The sequence below is a fragment of the Toxorhynchites rutilus genome, chromosome 3 (assembly GCF_029784135.1).
Source record: "Toxorhynchites rutilus septentrionalis strain SRP chromosome 3, ASM2978413v1, whole genome shotgun sequence".
Classification (NCBI taxonomy): Eukaryota; Metazoa; Arthropoda; class Insecta; order Diptera; family Culicidae; genus Toxorhynchites; species Toxorhynchites rutilus.
Genome location: NC_073746.1, coordinates 83,862,813 through 83,886,419, shown reverse-complemented (window position 1 = coordinate 83,886,419; position 23,607 = coordinate 83,862,813). Strand labels below are relative to the sequence as shown.

Below are 23,607 nucleotides of genomic sequence, written 5' to 3'. Positions count from 1 at the left end.
GCATCGAAAAAGTTGGTCCGACCTAAGTTGCCAGTTGCCTAGTGTTTGTGCTCCCATTTGATTAAACTTGCTGTCAAGTCGCTTTAATTCGCTTTCATTTGCACAGGAAAGTGTTTCGTTTTCCACGAGTTTCAGGTTGCGCCGTTCTTGACGAATGATGACAATCGATGAATTGTGACACAAATACAAACAGAAGATCCAAATAGAACGCTTCTGTTGGCACGCACGGTGAATTCGAGATAAAGCAAATGAATATTCCATTTCAAAAAGATATCATCACTTGGATCGCTTATTCCGTTATTTAGATTTATTAACTATATCATTATCAAGGCGCCTAGAAGTATATCCTAAGGTGGGCCAACTTGGTAAAACCACTCTTCAGCTAACTTGGAAGTCTACTGTGTTTTGTTTGTAAACAAAACACAATATGCTTGTGCTCAAGCTCGCTCCAAGACGGGTCTATGGTACTAGGTGAGGCCGTTTCGTCACTAAGTTGGTTAGGGGAGCGGTATATAAAAAAGTACGGAAGAAAGCAGAAGGGGATTTTTTTCCTTGAAGCGTGAAAGAGACAGACTGATCACGAGCGAGCTTGGGCACAAGCGTATTGTGTTTTGTTTACAAACAAAACACAGTAGACTTCCAATATGGCTGAAGAGTGGTTTTAGCAAGTTGGCCCACCTTAGGCTATACTCTCTTTCACGCCGACTTAGTGACGAAATGGCCTCACCTTAGGATATACTTCTAGGCGCCTTGATCATTATCTTTCAGTTCACAGTAGAGATGGGCAATGTAGCAATAAAACAATTATGTTCAAGGAGTTTTACACGTATATATATAGATTTATTTCACGGAACTCTTTCCTGTGTCGATCACTTCGTCACACCCACTCTAACTGACTGTCCTTCCTGTCCACACTACAGGGCCACACTCAGGGATATTAATATTAATTATAAGATAGGTTCAACTCCGTATCCAGGGGAAAACCCTACAACCCCCCTTTTACAATATTTATTTTATGAGTGCTCAATGAGGTAGATAATCCTTGAACTTAGATGGTACAACACGGTTTCGTTTTTCCATAATGTTACTATCCTGCTCTGGCTGGGGCTGCATCCTCGTTAAAGTAGTTCTTGTAGATGATTCAATATCACAGCTGTTTGTTGGAATTGTTCCCGTTGTCTTCTCCGGTTCAGAATCTCCTGCGTTCGCTGGTTTGTCGATACCGTCTAGTAACTTCTTCAGATGAGCAACATTTCTGCGATACTCTTTTCCATTGGTAAGTGATTTTATTGTTACATCAGCACCAGCCTTCCTGGTTACCTCGAATTCCTCAGGTTCATAATTCGTACTCAACTTGTTCTCTTTCCGCATCCGTTTAACAATAACGCGATCTCCTACTGTGATTTCACTAAACCGGGCTTTGCGCTTCGCATCAGTATACTCCTTTCCCTTTTCTTTTTGAAGTTTGTCGTGATCTCGGTGTTCTTCATTGACTCGAGTGATTGTTGGTACTTCAGGTAGCTTTGTCCTGATTCTTCGACCGAACATAAGTTCTGACGGCGCACGCCCAGTTGTAGGATGAGTTGTGGCATGATACGATAGAAGAAATTGTGATAAAACTTTTCTCCAATCCTGTCCAAGTTGTTGTGCTATCTTCAATCTTTTTAGAATTGAACGGTTCTGTCGTTCAACCTCCCCATTTTGTTGCGGCCAGTAGGGAATTGTGTTTATCAGCTGTACTCCTAGATCATCACAAAATGCTTGAAATTCTTCACCATTCGCATTGAATTGAGGTCCATTATCAGCACGTATCGACTGTAGTAATCTACCACAACTAACAAAGTTTGTCCGTCTGGTAAAGGCCCAAGGAAATCAATGGCAATTTCTTGCCAGGCCCCATTCGGCATCTCTTTGCGTACCATAGGTTCTGGAGGTTCCGGCGCAGCGACCAAAATACATCCACGACACCTTTTAACAAAAGATTCCACCGCCGCATCCATTTTCGGCAACCAGACCGAACTGCGAAGATGCATTTTCATCATTCGAATTCCAATGTGGCCTTCGTGTGCAATCTGAAGCACTTTTTCTCGTAAAGATTGTGGGATAACAATTCGGTCTGTTCGCAATAAAATATCCTCACATCGACACAGTTCATTTGCCACGATGCGAAATTGCAACGGCAAATCATGAGACTTTCCGTTTTCCAGACATTTGAGAACTTGTTGAATTTCTACATCTTTCTGAGACTCCCGTACAATATCATCCCATTTTAAAGCTGCGGTGGTGGCAGAGCACAAAGCGATACTTTTGATTACAAGTTCCTCGTTGGAATCGAACGGTACAGCAGGTAGAGTTGTGAGGCGGGACAAGACATCCGCAAGATTTTTATTACCAGGAATGTGGATAACACGATAGTCGAAGGCTTGAGGCCGAAGAGCCCATCGTTCAATTCTGGCACAAGGTCTCGAACGATCAATGAAAAGGAATTTTAAAGCTTTGCAATCTGTCAAAATATTGAATATACTACCATATAGATACGCTTGAAATCGCTCTACACTCCATACCACAGCCAAAGCTTCCTTCTCTGTTTGACAGTAACGCTTTTCGGTATCTGTCAAAGACTTAGACGCACAACTCATCACTCGACTTTCACCTTTTTTAGTCTGGATCAATAAGGCTCCTAACCCAAATGGGCTAGCATCAGCCATCACCGAGGTTAAGTCACGTTTATTGAAAAACCCTAGCTCTTGGGCTTCAGCTATAGCTTTTTTTATGTTTTCAAACGATTTCTGTTGATCTTCGGTCCATTTAAAATCAGAATCTTTCCTTAGCAGCGTACGCAAAGGTTCATCAAGTGTTGCTAGATTCGGTATGAATTTGTTGAGGTAATTCGCCAGCCCCAAAAAACTACGTATTTCTGCTTCATTTTCTGGTCGCCGGAACGACATGATGACCCCTTTTGGACTCAGATGGATAGATACCTTTATCTGTTATTTTGTGACCCAAAAATTCAACCTCACTAACATGGAATACGCATTTTTCCCAATTCAATTCAACTTTCCGCTTCTTGAATCTCTTTAGTACCTAAGATAAATGAAAAAAAAAAATTTTTTTTTTTTTTTTAAATATGGCAAAGAATTCGCACATGTTATATTTATTCTTTATGTATCATCATCATCAAAATGTTAAGCTTTTACAATCATACCTCTTCCAAACGGTTATCATGTTCTTTACGGTCACGACCTTCAATGATAACATCGTCTAAGTACCAGTAGGTTCCTTGACACCCAGCCAAAATTTGATCCATGACCTTTTGAAACAATTCCGGAGCAGTTACAAGGCCGAACGGAAGGCGTTTGAATCTGTAGAGTCCCTTGCTGCTGATAAAAGTAGTGACATCTCTAGACTCGGGTGCGAGCTCGATTTGTAAGAACGCCTCCTTGATGTCTAATTTGCTCCAGAATCTTCCTTCCCCTAACCTAGTCAGGTAATCGTCCACAGTGGGCATTGAATGTCGTTCTCTGAGAACTGCTTCGTTGACACGACGCAAATCAAGGCATATTCTCGGTTCTCCGTTCGTTTTTCCCACCACTACCAGCGGAGATACCCATGATGCAGGTCCTTCTTTCACCTCAATAATGTCCCTTAGCAAGAGCTGCTCCAATTTTCTGTTTACCGCATCTTCTAGCGGCATGGGAACCCTTCTAAGGGGCTGGAATACAGGTTTAATAGCAGGATCCATGTGTATTTGAACCTGGATGTCTTTGATCTTTGAGAACGTTGTCACTTGAGTAGTAATATTCTGAATTTCTAAGCCAACCTTCAAAACTCCTAGATCTTTAGAGGTTTGATCGCCTAAAAGACAACGCTGGCCTCCCTTGATTACGTAGAACAACGCTCGAGTGGAAAGTTTCCCTAGTTTTACGTCTGCAACGAATGTTCCCATTATTGGCAGTGAGATGTCACTGCGTATCCCTTCAGCACTCTAGAGCTTCCTTTTGTACTTTGATGAACTACTATTTCACCTTTCTTTAATGTTTCCCACGCTTGATCTGTGATAAGATTGGCATCTGATCCGGAATCTATCAACATATCTAGTCTTACTCCACCGATTTCACATACAACAACGTTTGTTTCGTTCCCAGAATAAAAGGCATAGTAAGTCTTTCCTGACTCCGACTCAACTCCAGTATCATTGAATGTTTCCGAATTCGATTGAGTATTACGGTGTTCAATCATTCGAACCTTATTAGAACTCTTCTCTTGGAATTTCCGGAATCTACATCGCGATCCAAAATGACCCACTCGTCACAGGAATAGCAGATTTTACCTTTTGCTGGACATACGTCGTTATTAGTTTGATGATCCCGATGACCACAGTTCAGACAAACAAGATTGTTCGGATGTAAATGGTTTCTTACCGGTGAATTTCTTCAGAGATAGGTCATTTCGCTTGTTGAATTTGAACACAGGTTTACTGCTGACTTCGAGAACTTTGTGATCACCAATTTGATCTTTAGATTTCACTCCGAAATCCTGTACTTGAGTTTCGACACTTTCGAGAGCTGCACCTAATGATTCAATTTCACTAAGTGAACAATCTTTCTGGAGGATACGTCGCCGAAGCTCCGAAGACAAACATCCCTCTATAATTACGTCTATGATAAAGATTTCAGTAAGGACAGCCCTGGTTTCATCTGAATATTTATCAAAACCGCAGTCGGTGGCTTGTTGACGGAGGCGAAGTACGAAGTCAGCAAACCTTTCCCCCTCCTTTTGCTTCATATTCCTCAAACGGTGTCTCTCAAGACAGTCTTGCTTGCAAGGTTGAAAGAATTCATCCAACGCGTTTATCGCAACATCGTACCACTGCTTCTCGGTAGATACCAATGGAAACTTCTCACAATCCGGAAGATTTTGGAACACTCGTTGCAATTGCGGTCCACCCAAGTGCAAGAGTTTGGCCCTTTTCGTTTTTTGATCCACCACATCGAATGCATCAAAAAAACATTGAAGTGCCCCTTTCCAAATTCGCCACTCTTTGTACAGCTTGTTTCTCTCTATGTCATCGCATCGAAACTGAGAAACAGGACGGCTATCTTCCATCTATAAAAAAAATGAAGAAATTTCCAAATGAAAATTAAAAAAAAAAAAACACGTGCGACATTGAGGTTTATAATAACAGTATTTAAATACAAGTATAATACACTCATCTCGCTTCCCATATCTTAATTAAATGTATTTTCTAATTCGATACGTCAAATCATACCGTGAACAATCAATACTAAATTATCGGTTTGATCGCTTATATACAGTGTTTTTCATCAGTAATCCATTCTCATCAATAGGTTTTAGTTTAGGCTCATCATAATCATACAATATTTGCTTGTAATTAATACAAATTTTTATGGAACAATCCACGTTCATGTTTACGTTATGTAATCCATACATGACGTTTTTGCTCAATAATAACTATTATTATCATAGTCACATGCAATATTTACATCCTATAATCAAACAGGTGAACAATCCATGTTCATTTATTTTTGTTTACGTTCTGTAATCCATACAGAAAATTTTCGTGAGCAATCCATGCTTACACGCTGTAATCCATACAGGTGAACAATCCATGTTCATTTTTGTTCACGTTCTGTACTCCATACAGAATATTTTCGTTAGCAATCCATACTTACACCCTGTATTCCATACAGGTGAACAATCCATGTTCATTTTTTTCACGTTCTGTAATCCATACAGAATATTTTCGTTACCAATCCATGCTTACACCCTGTAATCCATATAGGTGAACAATCCATGTTAATTTTTGTTCACGTTCTGTAATCCATACAGAATATTTTCGCAAGCAATCCATGCTTTCAACCTGTAATTCATACAGATAATAACCTATGTTCATTTATTTTTATTTACGATCTGTAATCCATACAGATAATTTTCGTGAGCAATCCATGCTACACCCTGTAATCCATACAGGTGAACAACTCATGCTCATTATTTTTGTTTATCTGTTTTCATTTCCAAGCATTCAAGTTTAATCTTTCCTTCTCGCTTCCCCACGGAGAAGGGTATCGTTCTCACCAACACCAATATAAGCTGTGTGACGAAGCGTTACGAATTTTTCTCTACAGATTCAACTCACAAGACCGCCATATTTTTTTTCAATTTGGAGAACTAAATATCGCCAAAAAAAAACTCCAATTTTCCTCATTTTTCCAATTGAAATTTTGACTCACCTCGAATGTTTACCCTCGTCGCCAGATTTGTAGCAATAAAACAATTATGTTCAAGGAGTTTTACACGTATATATATATAGATTTATTTCACGGAACTCTTTCCTGTGTCGATCACTTCGTCACACCCACTCTAACTGACTGTCCTTCCTGTCCACACTACAGGGCCACACTCAGGGATATTAATATTAATTATAAGATAGGTTCAGCTCCGTATCCAGGGGAAAACCCTACAGGCAAAACGGTTCACTTTAATGAAACGTTCAGTGACCAACCGTTCACGTAAGTGAACTAGTTCTTTTGTGCAGTTCACTCACTCTTTTGTACGTTAGAGGGATATGCCAAAGCAAGTATAAAAAAGTGTGAGATGTTATGTAGGACTGTTCTTTTCATTCATAAAATGTTGTTTGTTAGCAATAATTATATGTTCGAATTTTGTTGAAAACTTCTTAGCAGAATAGAAAATCAAACTATTATTTTGAAATTTTAATTTAGTATGAGCCGTGATTCATTCTTTTCAGCACAAACTAGCGTTGCGCTGCTTTTCTCCATTTTTTTGCAATAACTGGTATAGCAAAACCGCAAGACTTTCTCGAAATTATCGAGGACAGTATGATATAATATAAAAACATTTCATATCAGCGACGCAAATTTTTATTTACTGTTGAAAAAAACTGTTTGAATCGTTTCGCTTCCAACTGTATTTCTGTGAGGTAGATTCGCATATCTTACTGAAATATTTACCCTCAACTTAAAAATATGAAATTAAAACTTTATTTGATAAATAATCGAACAATCCAATTTAACAAATATTGAAATATTGGGATTTATTATGAAAACGACAATACCGATATCTTATTTTTGTTATTTCATGGGGCTATCTTTTGTTTCCATTCGTTAATTTGAGGACTATTTACTTTGCAGCAGCATTCGCTATCACTCGTTCGCTCTCCTTCATCTACACCGAACACCATACACAGTTCGTTCTGAACTGTACGCACAGTTCAGCCAGCGGTCAGTTCGTTCTGAACTGTATACACAGTTCCGCCAGCGGTCATCGTAAACAGTTCGTTCTGAACTGGTCCTGAACTGCATACACAGTTCATCGTTCACTATACACAGTTCGTTCTGAACTGAACTGTATATACAGTTCAGCCAGCGGTCTTCGTACACAGTTCGTTCTGAACTGGGCAAACAGTTCATGTGAACTGTTGCCCAGTAAAAAAGAACGACCGTTCGTTCACTCTTTCTGGTGAACTGGTTCTTTTGGACAGTTCGTGAACGGTTTGCCCATCTCTAGTTCATAGTATTTTGCTAATATCGGTAAGCAGAAAAGGCTAGGTGAGCAAAAACAAGGACAAATTTTGGCCTTCTGGAAGACAGAATGGGGGATAAGGAAATAGAGTGTAGTCACTGTTTTGTCTTAGAAATCCCGCAAAATATTCCCAAAAGAGAATCCAGGACGAAAAAAGAAACTGTCAGAGAAAAATTTCAAAAAGCATCGAATACAACTATGAGTTGTATTGTTTTCTAAACTTGAGTTAGACGCTTCAGTTTCGACGGAAATTGAACGATCAAAAATGGTTAATGTACCACGTTTACTACATCGGTACAATGAAGCAATGTTAAGGTGCGTGCACATTATGCCGAATGATGCCGATCGGTCTGTACCAGGCGGCATATTCGGTTCGTTATTTAGTGTGGACGCTCCATCGAGTTCACGAAGCCGAAGCGCCATCGGATGCACGAAGCCGTCACGAACACACGAAGCACAATGTCGTCAACGCTAACTTGCTTCGTTTTGTTTTGGTTCGACTTTCTCGAACCGGACCCACTTGTTTCGGGTTGGGTTCGGTTTTCGGCACGTCGGCAAGCCCGGGCGGTACGTCCACATTTAGTCGGCTTTACCGGGCGGCCAAGGCCGATTGGCGTAATGTGGACGCGTCTTTAGAGTTCGCACGCCGGGAGGTCTAGAAAAAAAGAACAGAAAAACGTACGACAAAGATTTCTAACATTGTGCTAATTCTTAGTTGGCTTTTGAACTTTATGCGTTCAGACGACTTAACGTAAATCCTACTGAAGATGATTTTCTCAGATGAGAAAAATTTCATCTTGGATGGACCGGATAAGTATAACGGCTATTGGCGAGATTTGCGCAAAGAATAACGATTTTTCTCTAAGAGGAATGTTGGGGAAATCATAGTCATGGTCTGGGGAGCATTTTGTGACTCCGAAAAACTAGAATTCCAATTTGTTTCACACAAAATGAAGAATTCTGACTACATTAAAGTTCTTGAAGCCATTTTGCTATCAATGATTCACAGAAGACGAAGAGCGAAGAGCTTATTTTCCTGCAAGAGAATGCAGAACTAAATAGTACTGAAACGATAACGTGGCATGTTCTTCTTTCTTTGTTTTTAAGAGGCTTTAAACTTTGCAGTTCATTCGCCTCTAACGTGGCATGTTCAAGATTAAATTCATGAAGCCCAATCTTTCTTGTTACAAGCAGCAAAGTGTGTGTGGACGGAAAGGGACTGAATATCCATCAATATTTATGATGATTGAGGGTTCTTTCGGTTAATAGTAAGCGGGCATGTAACCAATTCGGCTCATAGCCACTGTTTTTTTTTACCAATTTCCAATTATTTTTTTAAATCGATTATTCAGCATTTCACTTCAAATTGCAAATCGGCAATCACCATTACCAATTATCCTAGAACGAAATTTCTGTCAACAGACGCAGAAAAGGAAGAGTTATATACAAACGTATATCTTGTGTATAAAACAAGTCCCACGTACGTAGAACTCATCATCACAGGAGACCGGCTGATCTGATTTGAGTCGTCTATATATCGTTGAGTTTATCTTTACTCAAATTAGAATTGTAGAATAGTTTGGAGAACTATTTAAGATAAATAGTAACTTTTTTAAAAAATCGACTACACATATGTATGTTTCGCAGTGAAAATCATCAATCAAATTAATTTTACAGATCTGGACGATAACATACAAACTTTTCTAAAATATATTCGTTATTTTTCACCAACGAAAATATTTTCTAGAAATAAATTATATGGCAGAACAACGTTTGCCGGGTCAGGTAGCGAATATTTAAAATTATAATGCCTGCACGTGTATCATCATTTTTTTTTATTAAATCGTTTATTTTTACAGGCTCAGTTACATAAGTTTAAATGAGCCAAACTCCTATCTGTATAGTTACAAGTATATATAAACATTTTTTATTAATTCTAATGTTAATGAAGTAGAGAACCGATTACTCGCGGCTTGCTCGAGTTTAGAAGGGTGACATTTTGTTTCAGGAAAAGGATGGGATATAAGGATATGTGGACAATGTTCACACTCACATTCGCACTCACATTCATCATACTCAATTCTTAAGCTTAATCTTATATCTAACATGTATTTACATTTCACCTTATTCTATTGTTAGTAAGAAGGGATTTGATTTCTCGCGAAGGAAAAGGAAAATGAGAATAGAAGGATATAAGGACAATCACACACGAAGATCGATAGCTTTTAGGAAGACATATATTTGGGACATGTAATCAAGGTCTAACCGAGCCAACACATCTCTCACCGGCACATTGGGCTGCCTTCCTCTAGCCCGAAGAGAGTTTTCTAAATTCGATCTGGCAACAAGATACTCCTCGCACGACCAACGTATTCGATGTCGTGGTAACCTTGGCCACAAGCACAGATATTGCCATCGGCAAGATTAAAACGAAAGAGTAGCGCGTCTAACGAACAGTGATTGGACATGAGTCGAGAGAAGGTGCGAATAAAGTCCCGACTTAAGTCCAGACTTTTGAACCATGGTTTGAGGCTAACCTTAGGGATAATCGAGTGAAGCCACCGACCCAATTCATCTTCGTTCCACTTACGTTGCCAGTTAGCGATGGTATTTTTACGGACTAAAGAATAAAATTCATTGAAGGCGATTTGACGCTGATAAATGTCGCCTTCAATCGCACCCACCTTTGCTAATGAGTCAGCCCTCTCGTTACCCGGAATTGAGCAATGTGAAGGGAACCAGACAAAGGTAATGACATAACAGCGTCTGGTTAAAGCACTCAAATTTTCTCTATCATCATCAGATGAACAAAAAAAAAAACAAATGGCAATTCCACATAAAAATGTTTATTCTTCTAGTTACTCAAACGCATTACATTTCATTTCTTTAGTGAAACATTCCAATTCATCGCATATTTGTTGGTCATCATTGCAAAGAAATAAAATTGTAAGCATGAATCGTTCTAAAACAACATTACCCATCTATTTTCAATGTATAGCAATGTATCGAAATAAAGAAAATCTAATTTTTCCACTTTATCCACTTAATACCTCTACCGCTTCAATGGTGAGAATCCTCGATGGTCGCTTTACCGTACTGTTTCTCCCACCAGGCAGTGTACTCTTGCTTGCGTTTCTCGCGACGCGCGAAATATTCTGGGAAATGGGCCTTTTCCAGCGGATGCCAATAATCCAGAACCCAGTCCGGTGGAACGACCTCACGCTCGAAGGCAACGCCACCGGGAGACATGGCGACTAAAATGCGTAAATGATTAAGGAAATGAAGCTTCGTGGGACTGATTTTAAACAAGTGGAACTCACATTTTTTCGGCTGATAGTGCATAGTTTCGAACAGTTCTCGCTCACCATCCACTACGAGCTGGGCAATCTTCGTAGGATCTTTTTCGTTCCTGTGCTTATCGAAACGATCTCTCATAAGGGTGGCATGATAGCGGAAGACGTGTCTGAAATTGGACCATCATCAAATGCTTGTTGATTTTGGTCGAAGGGACCACCAAGAACCAAAGGAACTCGAGTAACAATTACATAAGTCATTCATTTTTCTGTTATTCTTTTCTCCAGAATAATCTTACCTTCTCTCATACCATGATTCAAGATTTCGAAGTGACTTTTTGTACAAAGTACATACTCGTCTAACGTGAGCCGATGCCGTCGGTACGGACATTATGTTTCAAACTTTCCCTGGCAAAAAGTTTAGGGCTCTGATCGGCAAAACACTTTAGAAATACTTCGAAACAATCGAAAATAGGCTGACGGATACTTTGTTGACATTTATAGATGCCTGATGCCCTTGTGGTGGATGTGATTTGAATAAATATCCCAAGGCGCCTAGAAGTATATCCTAAGGTGGGCCAATATGCCAAAACCACTCTGTAGCCGACTTGAAAGTATACTGTGTTTTGTTTGTAAACAAAACACAATGTGCTTGTGATCTGTCTGTCTCTTTCACGCTCCAAGCAAATAATTCCCCTTCTGCTTTCTTTCTTCCGTACTGTTTTCATATGCCACTCCCCTAACCAACTTAGTTACGAAACGGCCTCACCTAGTACCATAGACCCGTCTTGAAATATCCCTCATTTACATGAATACACTTGGGATTCATTTTTTTTTCACGTAGCGTAACCGGCACGGCACGTTTCATGTAAGACAAATATTATTGCGTGTGTTTCAAATGTGTATGCGTATATATAGCGGAATGGAACGGCTACGGGTATACACCGCACGTTTCCGACAAATGCATGAAGGAATTCTCGAAAAGAATATTTTGCCGGGCACGAACTACATGGGCGAGTAGCACATTACATACAAATCAAACGTCTAAGTTCGTGGTATGGGTGCGTTCGTCGCTTTTCTGTACGACATCGGATCAATCACCAATAGCTACGTTTGGCTCAATTTCGTCAACGCGAATCCGTCTGCGCTGCCGGTCCATACAAAGAAGTTGCTATGCCTGATAATATGATAATAATGTCTGCTCGTGTCGGTACGTGCCATTAACGCTACGTGCTGGATAATATAAAACGGCCTTTAGCTCCTAAAATGTTTGGTCGAAGAAATATTAGTAAAATTATTGATGTAAATTATTCGATATTAAGGGAGAGAACCAAGTAGCAAAATTGAAAATTTCGAGTTATTGATTTCATTAGGTTAGGCATTTTGTAAGCACAGCATTTGTTTGTATCAGATTTGGAAATTCACGCGTACAGCAGGAATAACCGATCGAAACTGTTTTGTATGATTCGAGAAAACCTCTCATAGTATGCAGTCAGAAAAAATCATGGCGATGTTAATCTATATTATATGCAAACAGAGTGAACCATGTATTAATCAGTTGTATATTGAATTGAAAAAAAATCAAGCACCAAATTCAAGCCAATAAAACTTTTTCTTGAAGCTACTGGGTAAATTATTGAGATGTGTTTGAACCCGTTTTCATTGAAAGTACAATTTTTATTATATTAAAAATGAAATTGGTTCACTCTAACTGAACGGATCAGTGAAGAATGATGTTCTTCAGTGTGAGTAATCGCAAAATGTACTATTTCAGGGTGCGGTTTAGACTGTAGTGATGACAAAGAATTCGAATTTCACGATTCTATTGAGGAGTACTGCCTTCTTCTTGTATGACACTATAGTTACCAGTTTCTTTTTCAACCTAGGTCAACTGCGTCATTTTTATTTAGTTGAGATTTCTATGCCGAAAAACACGCCTTGAATATATTCTGGAGTGGCAAGTTGATTATGAAATATTTTGAAATTGTTCAGTCGTAGTAAACCAAGTCTTAAAAAGTGCTTCATTGGTTCAGTCAGAGTGAACCATGTACGTATAGGAATTAGGCTTCCTATCTGATATCTGTTTTGGGCATGCTACTTGACATTTCTGGGAACAATAATGATTGAAAAAATTGCTTCGAAAATTGCAGAGCACTGAAATTTGAGTTCGTTTTTCTCGAAAACATAAAAATGTTACATAGTCCGGTCTGACTTTACACCGACCAATTGTATCTGAAATACAATTAACATTAATTATTTTGATTGGTTTTGTTATTTGGCAACTTTAGAAAATTTTTAAAAAGTATGTTTTTACTGCATGGCCGTTTCAAAATATTTCTTTTTTCTGTAAGTAAAAAATCTTGTCTACATGCCACGTTTGGTTCATATTGCATCGGCTTCAATACTCGCATAAACGTCCTACTAACGCAGTATGACAATTTGTAATCACAGTCTAGCGTATACGCCACCGACTTTTCATGTAAACGGACATGGAGTGAATCAGCAATCAGCAATTTAATCCGCAATTCTAATTCATACCATACCAATTCAAATCAAGCCGATTCTCGGAAAAATAGCTCAAGGCACTCATACACTGTTTGACCCAAGGCGCCTCTATATATACCAGGTGAAACAATCATATGAAATGCACTTTCAGCCATATTGGAATTGCTGTCGGTATTGTTTACAAACAGCATCAGAACGCTGCCGGCGGATCTCTACAAACTGCTGCGACGCTTATTCGAACGATGCCTACGTTGTTCGGCTTTCGCGAAATTATGTGAAAAAGACGGGATGATTTTGTAGAATTTCATTCTCATCCAGTTCATCCACTTCTCTCGCATGTGAAAATGCAAAAATGGCGTATCCTAGCAATAACAAAACAAACAACCGCCGCTCCACAAACCGTAATCCCCTTCTTATTGAAGTGATGATGTTACTTCACCTGTTATACATTTATACAAGCGCCTTGGTTTGACCAAAGCCAAATATTTGACACTATTTGACAGATAAGATCAACTAGTGCTGATGAGTATTTTCGGCGAGAAAATGTAGCCAATATCGGGCTTACGAATCATGGTTCAGCTTGACATCTGGGTCATGCGGATAGAATCAAATTGGTTGTCAAAAAATCCATTAGAAATGAGATCCAAAAATCAGGAGGGGAAAAGAGTTTTACTTTTCTTATAATGATCCACTACATAGATAAGGTATTGCTATCAACGGCAAAATAAATAAAAATTCATAAACATTAGCGAACTACCTGATTTTTGGGCAGAAAAATTATTAAGATAATTTGATCTAATCCAATTTTACTTCCCGTTTATGTGTTTATTATGTGTTTTCGGACGTTATAAAAACATTTTTCTTTCATTAAAACAAGATTAGAATCATACAAATTACAGCATTTACTTCATTCGAGCTCAGACAAAAGGGAATTTCGTGCAATCTGTAATTAGAATATTCTGAATGTATCAATCAGGATTGTATCATATAAACAGAATATTTTGATATTTAGCACAACGTTTTGGTGTCCTAATTTATCTCCGGACCGAGGCGTTTTAGAAATTTTAGGAATTTCACACTCAGATTCTGCGATGTTGTCGTCCATGGATCCATGGATCAGGATCTTCCCGGATGAAATCTGCCTAGTTATAAATATAGTGACAAAATAATCTTCGCTACGTGTCGGTGAGGGACGTAGTCCTCTTGCTCGACAATCGACCTAATTGTTGGAAAAGGGTTTCGAAGTTTCACCAGATTTTTCGATTGAAATGCACTTGAAAAAAACATATATGTTTTTAAGTACGGTGGAAAATGACTATAGATTGGTAGCATTTACCAAAAAATTCGTTATATTTACAAATTATTTCTCTCAGTGTAGTTTCCAATATGAATGTAATTAAAGCTTAATGTCTTACCCCTCGCTTTGTTTGTTTTTACGTGGAATTCGATTGTTGTCAATGTCGTGCAGTCCGGTTCGAAAACAACAGCAACAGATTTGCAGTGTTTAGATAAATTTATAACACTTATTCGTGTATAACCAGTGATTAAGTAAACCGATAGTTTGAATCGAACATGGGCGCTAACAAATATTCCATTTTATTGCCTACATATAACGAGAGAGAAAATTTGCCTATCATAATTTGGTTAATTGTAAATTTCATGCAAGAGGCGTATGTTTATATGAGTTAATATTTGTATAAGACCGGAATAGTTTTGATCATGTTCTATTTTCACAGCAAAATTGACTACGAGATTATCGTTATCGATGACGGTAGCCCGGACGGGACCTTAGAAGTAGCCAAGGAGTTGCAAAACATCTACGGCGAAGATCGTATCCTACTCCGGCCGAGGGCGGCTAAATTGGGTCTCGGAACAGCCTATATTCACGGAATAGAACACGCAAATGGCAATTTTATTATTATAATGGATGCCGATTTAAGCCACCATGTAAGTCAGGAGCACGCTGCGCAAATATGTGGGAGAAAATCTAGAAAACAGGTTTTTGCTTTCAGCCTAAATTCATTCCTCAGTTCATTGAACTTCAGCAGTCGGCAAACTATGACATCGTCTCGGGAACTCGTTACAGTGGAGACGGAGGAGTGTACGGGTGGGACTTTAAGCGAAAACTTATCTCCCGAGGAGCGAATTTCCTGTCCCAGTTGTTGCTGAGACCGAACGCATCCGATTTAACCGGTTCATTCAGGTTGTACAAGAAGGATGTGCTGAAGGAGCTCATCGCTCGCTGCAAGTCGAAAGGATACGTTTTCCAAATGGAGATGATTGTGCGAGCGCGTCAGCTTAATTACACCGTAGGCGAGGTGCCGATTTCGTTCGTTGATCGTGTTTACGGACAGTCCAAACTGGGAGGATCGGAAATAGTGCAGTTTGCCAAGAATTTGTTGTACTTGTTCGCAACCACGTAATATGAGGTCTATGTTAGTGAGTCTGGATTTGAGTCAATGATTATTCCTCATTCCATTGCATAAAAACGAAATTACGGTAAATGATGGCATGTTGAATGTTTGATGGCATTTTAAAGGTAAATAAATGAGGCAAATAATAAGTTGAAGTATTTAATTTCAGTACTATGCAAAAACGACAGAAAAAAACGATAAGAAAAATAATCAAATTATCTCCTCTACCGTTAGTGCTTCCTTATTTTTACGAGTGCGAAAATATCTACGGAGACGCGCCGCAAGGTGCTACGTTTTTAGCACAAAATATGTTTAGGGTAGCGAAAAACTCATAATTTTTGTGGAAAGGATATTGATTGGTGCAGTCAGGGTTGCCACTTAAATTTTATTTAAATCAAGTAGAATGAAAATGAGAATCAGGAGCAGTGCCACAAATTATCAAAATTTATTCACGAATGAAGGAATTAGATTTTTCCCAGTATCGGATGAATTCTCTTCTGTTGAAACTCAACATCATATCTGCCATAATGAGTATATCACAAGAGTCGAAACGCGTGAACTTTGTCTGATATTTTGATCGAAAACAGCATGAACGGATTTCGAAAAGCCTGCATTCAGGCACTTTCATTACTGTCAATAATTTCAGGAGATCATCACGAACGTTAAGTTGATCTTCATCGCTTGCAGTGATTTTTTATTGAAAACGTGTCACCCATTGCACGTATGGTGGTGTATGTCATTTACGGGCAATCGTGAGTAGATTCATAGAACGTAGCAAGAGTTATTCTATACATTCCATTGCCGAAGTCGCAAAAAAACAAGAATTTTGTTTGATGAATTGCCATCCTTTACCATTAATCGATTTCACTCTCAATTGGTGACGCTAAATTTTATGCTTTGATTTTCACTAACACGCAGTGATCTTCATTTTCAACCTTACAAATACCATGACGAAAAGGAAGATTCAAATGAAAAATGAACTTCATGGCAAACTGATGTTGATGTTCATTCCACTGGGGTTCATTGATAGTGTTGTTTCATATTTATCGACTCTCGCTTGAGCAGTAGGTTATCAATAAAAGGAAGGCAGAAATTCGTCGAATTTGAATGTCGTGAACGTGAATGTTTCCACAATGATCAGGAGAAATCAAGAGAGTTAATATTGGGTTGTCCGGAAAGTTTGTGTTGAATTTTGAGAAAACAAAAGCAACATTTTTGTTTTAGTTTTCAATTTTGTATGCACCGTTTTATTCCACAATCATTCGTTTTTGTATGCTGTCCATAGAGTCGAAGTTTTGACGTAGGTGTAGGATTACGTCTTTCGGGAACATATTGGGGTACAAATTGAAAATCAAAAATCGAGCGCACCGTGAAAATTGTCCAATTTCAAATGCTTATTGCTCAGTCATTTCATGATGGATTGATGAGATTTTTGCACCAATCAATTTCGGCACTCCATAACAATTTTTTACATTGAATAAAATAATATATGTCATGAAACTAACTATCGAACAATTGAAAAATCTCAACCCATATCCTAACGGAAATACCCACTTCTGATAGGTCGAAATTGGCGACATATGCGGCGGGTCCCAAACAGAGACATCAAAACCAAGCTGCCTAGGGGAAATTGGCATTGCAGATACATGAAAGTAGGGGGAGATTTTTTCCCACCGAGATGTATTCCCTAACAGAGATTTCAAATCCATGGTGTCTGGGAGAAATCAGCATGTAAATACCCTCGATAGTTTAACTAACGACGCGCACAAATGGATAGTGCTCATTGTAACTAGCGTGGACATTGCTGATTGCATACGTGCTGGCGAATAAGTTGGGAGCGATGAACAAGTGTTTTTTTCGTTCCAATAAGAATCTTTCGATTGAAGAATGATGTTTCAATGAACTGAATAGAACTTATGCTTGATAGAATATAAATAAAATTTTAATTTGGAACTTTTATGTTGGTTGCTTCGTAAAACTTTTAGCACAACTGTAAGTGTAAAATTGTGTATGGTAGCTATTGTGTTAAAATGACTTGAAATATGAAACGATTTTTTTCTCCCAAGGAAAGTTCATGCGACGAGCAAAATTGGAAAAATTAAGGAATATTCGAAAAAATGATTTCACATATGCTCTACATTAGAGATGGGCAAACCGTTCATGAACTGATCAAAAGAACGAGTTCACCCAAAAGAGTGAACGAACTGCCGTTCTTTTTTGCTGGGCAACAGTTCATATGAACTGTATACCCAGTTCAGAACGAACTGTGTACGGTGAATGATGAACTGTGTATACAGTTCAGAACGAACTGACCGCTGGCAGAACTGTGCATGCAGTTCAGAACGAACTGTGTACGGTAAGCGGTGCATAAGAGGAAAGAAAACGAATGAGTTATAGATGAATTGTGCTGCATGATAAATAGTTCTCAAATTAACGAATTGAAACAAACGAAAGCCCCATGAAACAACAAAAATAATATGTCGGTATTATCGCTTCATAAAAAATGCTTGTTGCGTTTTTTTATGTTGCGTTCAAGATACGATGGTTTTAAATTGGATTGTTAAATTATTTATCAAATTTCATATTTTGGAGTTCAGGGTAAATATTTCAGTAAGTTCTACCTCACTTATAAAATATAGTTGAAAGCTGAAAGTTGATTTAAACAGTCTTGTTAAACAGTAAAATTCGCGTCGCTAATATGAAATATGTTTTATATTATATCATATTGTGCTCTATAATTTTGAGATGGACGTTCACGGTTTGGGTACAGTTTTGCTATAGCATTTATTGCAATACATCGTAAGCAAAGCAGTACAATGCTAGTTTATGCCGAAAATAATGAATAACGACTCAAACAAAATTAAAATTTCAAAATCAAAGTTTGATTTTCTATTGTGCTAAGTTATTTCTAACAAATATCGGACATATCCCGCCACTGTACAAAAGAGTGAGTGAACTGCTCAAAAGAACTAGTTCACTTAAGTGAACGGTTGGTCAATGAACGGTTCATTAAAGTGAACCGTTTTGCGCACCTCTACTCTACATAACGTATTGGGTGCTGTTAGCCCAATTGAAATTCGCATTGAGGCATGTAGCATAGTGTTCCGTTGTGTTTAAAGCGAAAAGGAAATGGGTTGAATAAACACTCAGAAAATAAAAAAATATGAATGAAATTACTTTTCCATTTCAAATATATTTTCTCTATACTAAAGTAATACTTTTTTTCTGGTGAGAAAAAATGGGTTCGATAATGATAATTATCTTATATTGCTTTGATGAGCTTTTTTTCTTTATTTCATCCCTACATAACACAGGCGCCATACATAACGTCCAGGACCACAGAGGGCGGCTTTGGTACGTGATACGCACCATCTAATGACTAATCACCATCCTTCTATCATTATCACTCGGTTATGGACACTGGTGGAGTGAAAAATACCTAACAACCAGACAAAACGGACCCAAATCATTATCGAAGAGTTTAACAATGTAATTCTTCAAACATATCCAAAATTAGCGTGCAGCAGATAGCCCAACGGAATCCTACGTCAACTATGCGGTCGTGTCTTGGACACAACCCTCCTGTGACTTTTTTCCCTTGAGAGAACATTTTAGGGACCCGAGTCTGTGATAACCTGAAGGTCCAATATTTGGTTAGTTTAGTCGATGGTCGATGGTCGTATGGTTCTCATATATACAGTAAACATTCGCTAACTGGGCGAAAGGGGAAGACCAGTTATCGTAATTCTGCCTTTAAACTGGTCCAAGAACCAGTTAACGTTCGCCCAGTTAAACAGCAGACCAGTTAAACCAGGAACAGTTAGCTAACGATTGCTGTACTTATGTTTTCTACATATAACATCTGCCATAGATAGTGTCGCGAAATCTTTTTTTTTTGCTCACTTCTTACTTTAAGGATGAAATCTTTACAGACAAGTTATCCTTGAAGTAAGAGAAAAAAAAGATTTCGGAACACTATCCTAAATATTCATTGAATTGAATTCGTGTTAACGGCGTTGAGCTTCGTTTTCTGTCATGATTAAGCAAAAATTATAATTGAAATTATGAATAAAATTTTTCATTTTCCGTATCGAATATGTATTCTACGTAATATGAACTCGTTTTTAGAAAATTGTGAAAAATGTTGAGCTGAAATTGTATTTGGTATTGATTTTATTTAAATGACAAGCTTTTTTGGTAATACCAGGACATGTATAGGCAAATGGTAAAGTAAGAGTCAGAACAACATTCACAAAACAACAAATAATTATTTTGATTCACAATAGAATAATTTTAAACTGTTTTCGTACATTCTAATCTAATAAATTACCTTTCCTTCACACCAACTTTAAGATTTAATAAATACTGACAATTCCGAAGAGTAAGCATTATACAAGTGCGGACCGAATATTTATTTTATGTAAGCTATTATGATAGTTCTCATTTCCAATCAGGAAAATCTCATTTCCAATCAAGAAAGTTGTCCATGCATTGTTCTGCAAAACAACTGCCAATACCGTTGACATAAAAATTATGAAGCAGCTGCCTGAGAGATAAACCTTGGGGCTAGACCAATTTTCAAGATATATTGCTCATCTGTATACGATCTGTGCCGAATGTTTCTATATTATGGCGGGTTTACACTAGGGAGATCTATAGCTATAGATGGATTTATTCACCTGAAAATAGGTGTAAACGGGTGAGAATAAATATGATACACTTATTCGAGGTATATATAACATGAATAAATTCAGCATATGTAAACGACGCTTGTGAATTTCTCACTGGTGAGAAATCACTAAAGTTGGATGCAGTTCTACTTCAGGTGAATAAATTCATCGAAAATATGATTATATTCATTATAGAAGTTCTCGCGGTTGATGCGATTTCTATAAATCTCATCATATTTATTCACATGAATATATCACTAGTCTAAACCCACCCTTAGGATTGGGCGATCTCTATAAAAAGATCGATCTTATCGAATCGATTTTCCAAACGGCGTCGATCCACTGATTTAATCGGTACCAAAGAATCGATCTTTGAAAAATTAAAAGATTTTTTAACGATTTATCTGCTTATTCTATATGAATGCCGTGTCTTTTCTTTAAACAGCGAATACAAATTCCATATTTCTAATCAATCATCAAAGGCATTTCGTTTTATTCCTCAGCATGAACAATCACAGGGCATTCATCTTGTGCCGTCAGGCAGTCGTAATTGAAAAAGGTATAATTAGAAATTGAACGACCGCTCAGAACTCAGCTGACAATGATCCCATAAATGCCAATCGTGCCATACATCTGTCATTTAGTCGAAGCCAATTTTTGATTTTGGCACTAGTTCTCAAAAATAACCTTTTGCCTGTAATTGATGTCAACAACAATGTTAAACGTGAAGGGGTAAGAAAAACATAGAATGGTAGCTGGAACCCAACATCAATTTACAGCTATTAATTGATATCGTTGGATTGGATAGTGTACATATCGGATTTATAGTTTTGAAATTTAGTGGGGAAAGATAAGCTGCTTCTTCTTTAAAAGTCGCAAACTGTATGTGAAAATATGTTTATCGGTCGACAATAGTTTATGTAATAATTTGATGTACACAAAATATGTGCAATTTTTCATATTCCCTTTTTGGACCACACAGGTTCCATGTAAGATCATACTTCATAATGTTCATTCAGGGGAAAAAATCAGCAGCGATTATCACTAACAATCAATCATTAAAACAATCACGATAACACGTACACGCAATAGGCCAAACAATGAATTAAAAGCAACGAAAAAACTTTGCCCTCACTATAAGATTATATGTTTACCTACTCCATGAATCACCCCAGTTCCCCCCAGATTTTTTTTCTGGTAATCAGGAAATATATGAATGTTACGCGGAATTGAAAAAATACATGAAAATGAAAATATATAGTTTTGCTTTTATAACTACGAAAATCTAATTTTATTTTTAACACAAAATTAAGTATACATTAACAAAATAACCCTGCGTTAGATGCATTTTGCTCATCATAACAATATCGTTTTATTTTCCTTATAAGCGTTCTCGTTATATTTATCCATTCCGTCTACCGCAAATCAGTTCAGCTGCACTAGTTCGTTCGCAAACAGTTCGCCCGCAAACACTTCGTTCTCAAACAGTTCGTTCCCAAACAGTTCATTCTCAATCAGTTATTTCCCATACAGTTCACTCGCAAACAGTTCGTTCACAAGCAGTTCAGTCTCCATCAGTTCACTCTCAATCAGTTCTTTCCCATACAGTTCACTCGCAAACAGTTCGTTCTGAACCAGTTCGTTCACAAGCACTTCACTCTCCATCAGTTCACTCTTAAAAGCTCTTAAACAGCTCACTCACAAACCGTTCTTTCGGAATCAGTTCGTTCACAAACCGTTCACTCGCAATCAGAAGATCTACCGTTCTTTGAAAAAGAACGACCGTTCGTTCACTCTTTTCGGCGAACTAGTTCGTTTGTACCGTTCGTGAACGGTTTGCCCATCTCTAGCTGCCGCTAGTTCTGTCTCTGTTAGCATTTGTACAGATGTTAATCGTAGAAGAAATAATCCAAATGTTGACATTATATTTAAAAAAAACGTTGTATTCTTAAAAACAAATCTACAAAAAGTTTTTCTAAGATCGAAAGCAAAAAAATCGATTTTCTCGATTTTCTCGAGTACAAAAGATCGATTAAAAAATCGTAATGCTTTCTTTACAATGCAGGCTTTTAATCGCATGCGATATACTCACTCGCGATATTTTTCAGTGCAGCTCTTTACAATGGTGCGCGATATCGCGAGATGATCTGTCATAATCTGTCTGTCAAACCTGCGTTTCTCTAACCAAACTGCCGTTATTTGTTATGGACAAGGTCGTACTAAATTGGTGGAACAAAATCATAACGCTAGAAATGTGAAAGCAAGTATAAAACTCCAGATAATTAATAATCGAAAAACTAACGAATTCAATCCAATATTAACAAAAATGCGTAAAAATAATTATTATTATGCAGAAAAACACTTGCAACAGGTAATCGATTCAGCTCTCACTTTATGAAGCGCCTCATATGTATAGAACTGAACATTTATTTCGATATATCGTTCCCCCCATCAAGCATATTTTGTTCCACCTGTCTGATGTATGTAGTGTCTCTCATCAAAGCAACGCGATTTTCGCAGCCAAAGCTTGGAGAGTTCTATCTTTTTTCGCACTGTCATGGGTGATTTCGCGCTTTGCTCTGATTGGTTGACGAATCAAAATCGTTATTGAAGAAAAAAGATCGCGCTCATTGTGAAGGATTGTAAATCCGGCATAAATCGGAATGGAAAAGATCGATCTTCTAAGGGTGCTCATACACTGTTTGACCGAAGCCAAATATTTGACTCTTTTTGACAGATAAAATTTGGTCAACGTGTACTGATCAAATATATTCTACACGAAACACGACAAGCAAATATTCAATTATTGGATGCCTAAAATATTTTTTCAGTCTGTTCTTCGAACCTGTCGGTACATGGTTAGGTTACCTTGGATATTTCAGTTGATTTTTTTTCATGTTCGGTGTTTGATATTGTTTACTACTGTTTAAAATTGAAGAGTGGCAAACAAAATAGTGTTTGTACAAATATCAAATCAAACCTTATCTGTCAAAAAATATCAAATATTTTACCTCCGGGCAAACAGTGTACGGCCACCTTAAGAATCGATCCTAGATAGCAGATATCGCCCAATCCTATTCTATATCGGTTAACATCTCGTTTCCATATTACAAAATAAACAAATTCTTGACATTTCTCACACACGTTGTTCCACAATCAAAA

The 23,607-nt window shown here is 37.8% G+C and overlaps 2 protein-coding genes across 2 annotated transcripts; one reads left to right on the top strand and one right to left on the bottom strand.

Annotated features, from left to right (window-relative positions):
- Positions 1 to 10,520: 10,520 nt before the first annotated feature.
- On the bottom strand, positions 10,521 to 11,350 carry LOC129776467 (NADH dehydrogenase [ubiquinone] 1 beta subcomplex subunit 9-like). The gene is made up of 3 exons (XM_055782125.1): positions 11,156 to 11,350; positions 10,884 to 11,026; positions 10,521 to 10,817 (listed from the first exon to the last, which is right to left on the bottom strand). The coding sequence occupies exons 1-3, from the start codon at positions 11,245 to 11,247 to the stop codon at positions 10,624 to 10,626; spliced, it is 429 nt and encodes a 142-aa protein (XP_055638100.1). The 5' UTR covers positions 11,248 to 11,350; the 3' UTR covers positions 10,521 to 10,623.
- Positions 11,351 to 14,811: 3,461 nt separating this feature from the next.
- Positions 14,812 to 15,934, top strand: LOC129776466 (dolichol-phosphate mannosyltransferase subunit 1). The gene is made up of 3 exons (XM_055782124.1): positions 14,812 to 15,031; positions 15,098 to 15,308; positions 15,374 to 15,934. The coding sequence occupies exons 1-3, from the start codon at positions 14,934 to 14,936 to the stop codon at positions 15,782 to 15,784; spliced, it is 720 nt and encodes a 239-aa protein (XP_055638099.1). The 5' UTR covers positions 14,812 to 14,933; the 3' UTR covers positions 15,785 to 15,934.
- The last annotated feature ends 7,673 nt before the right edge of the window (positions 15,935 to 23,607 follow it).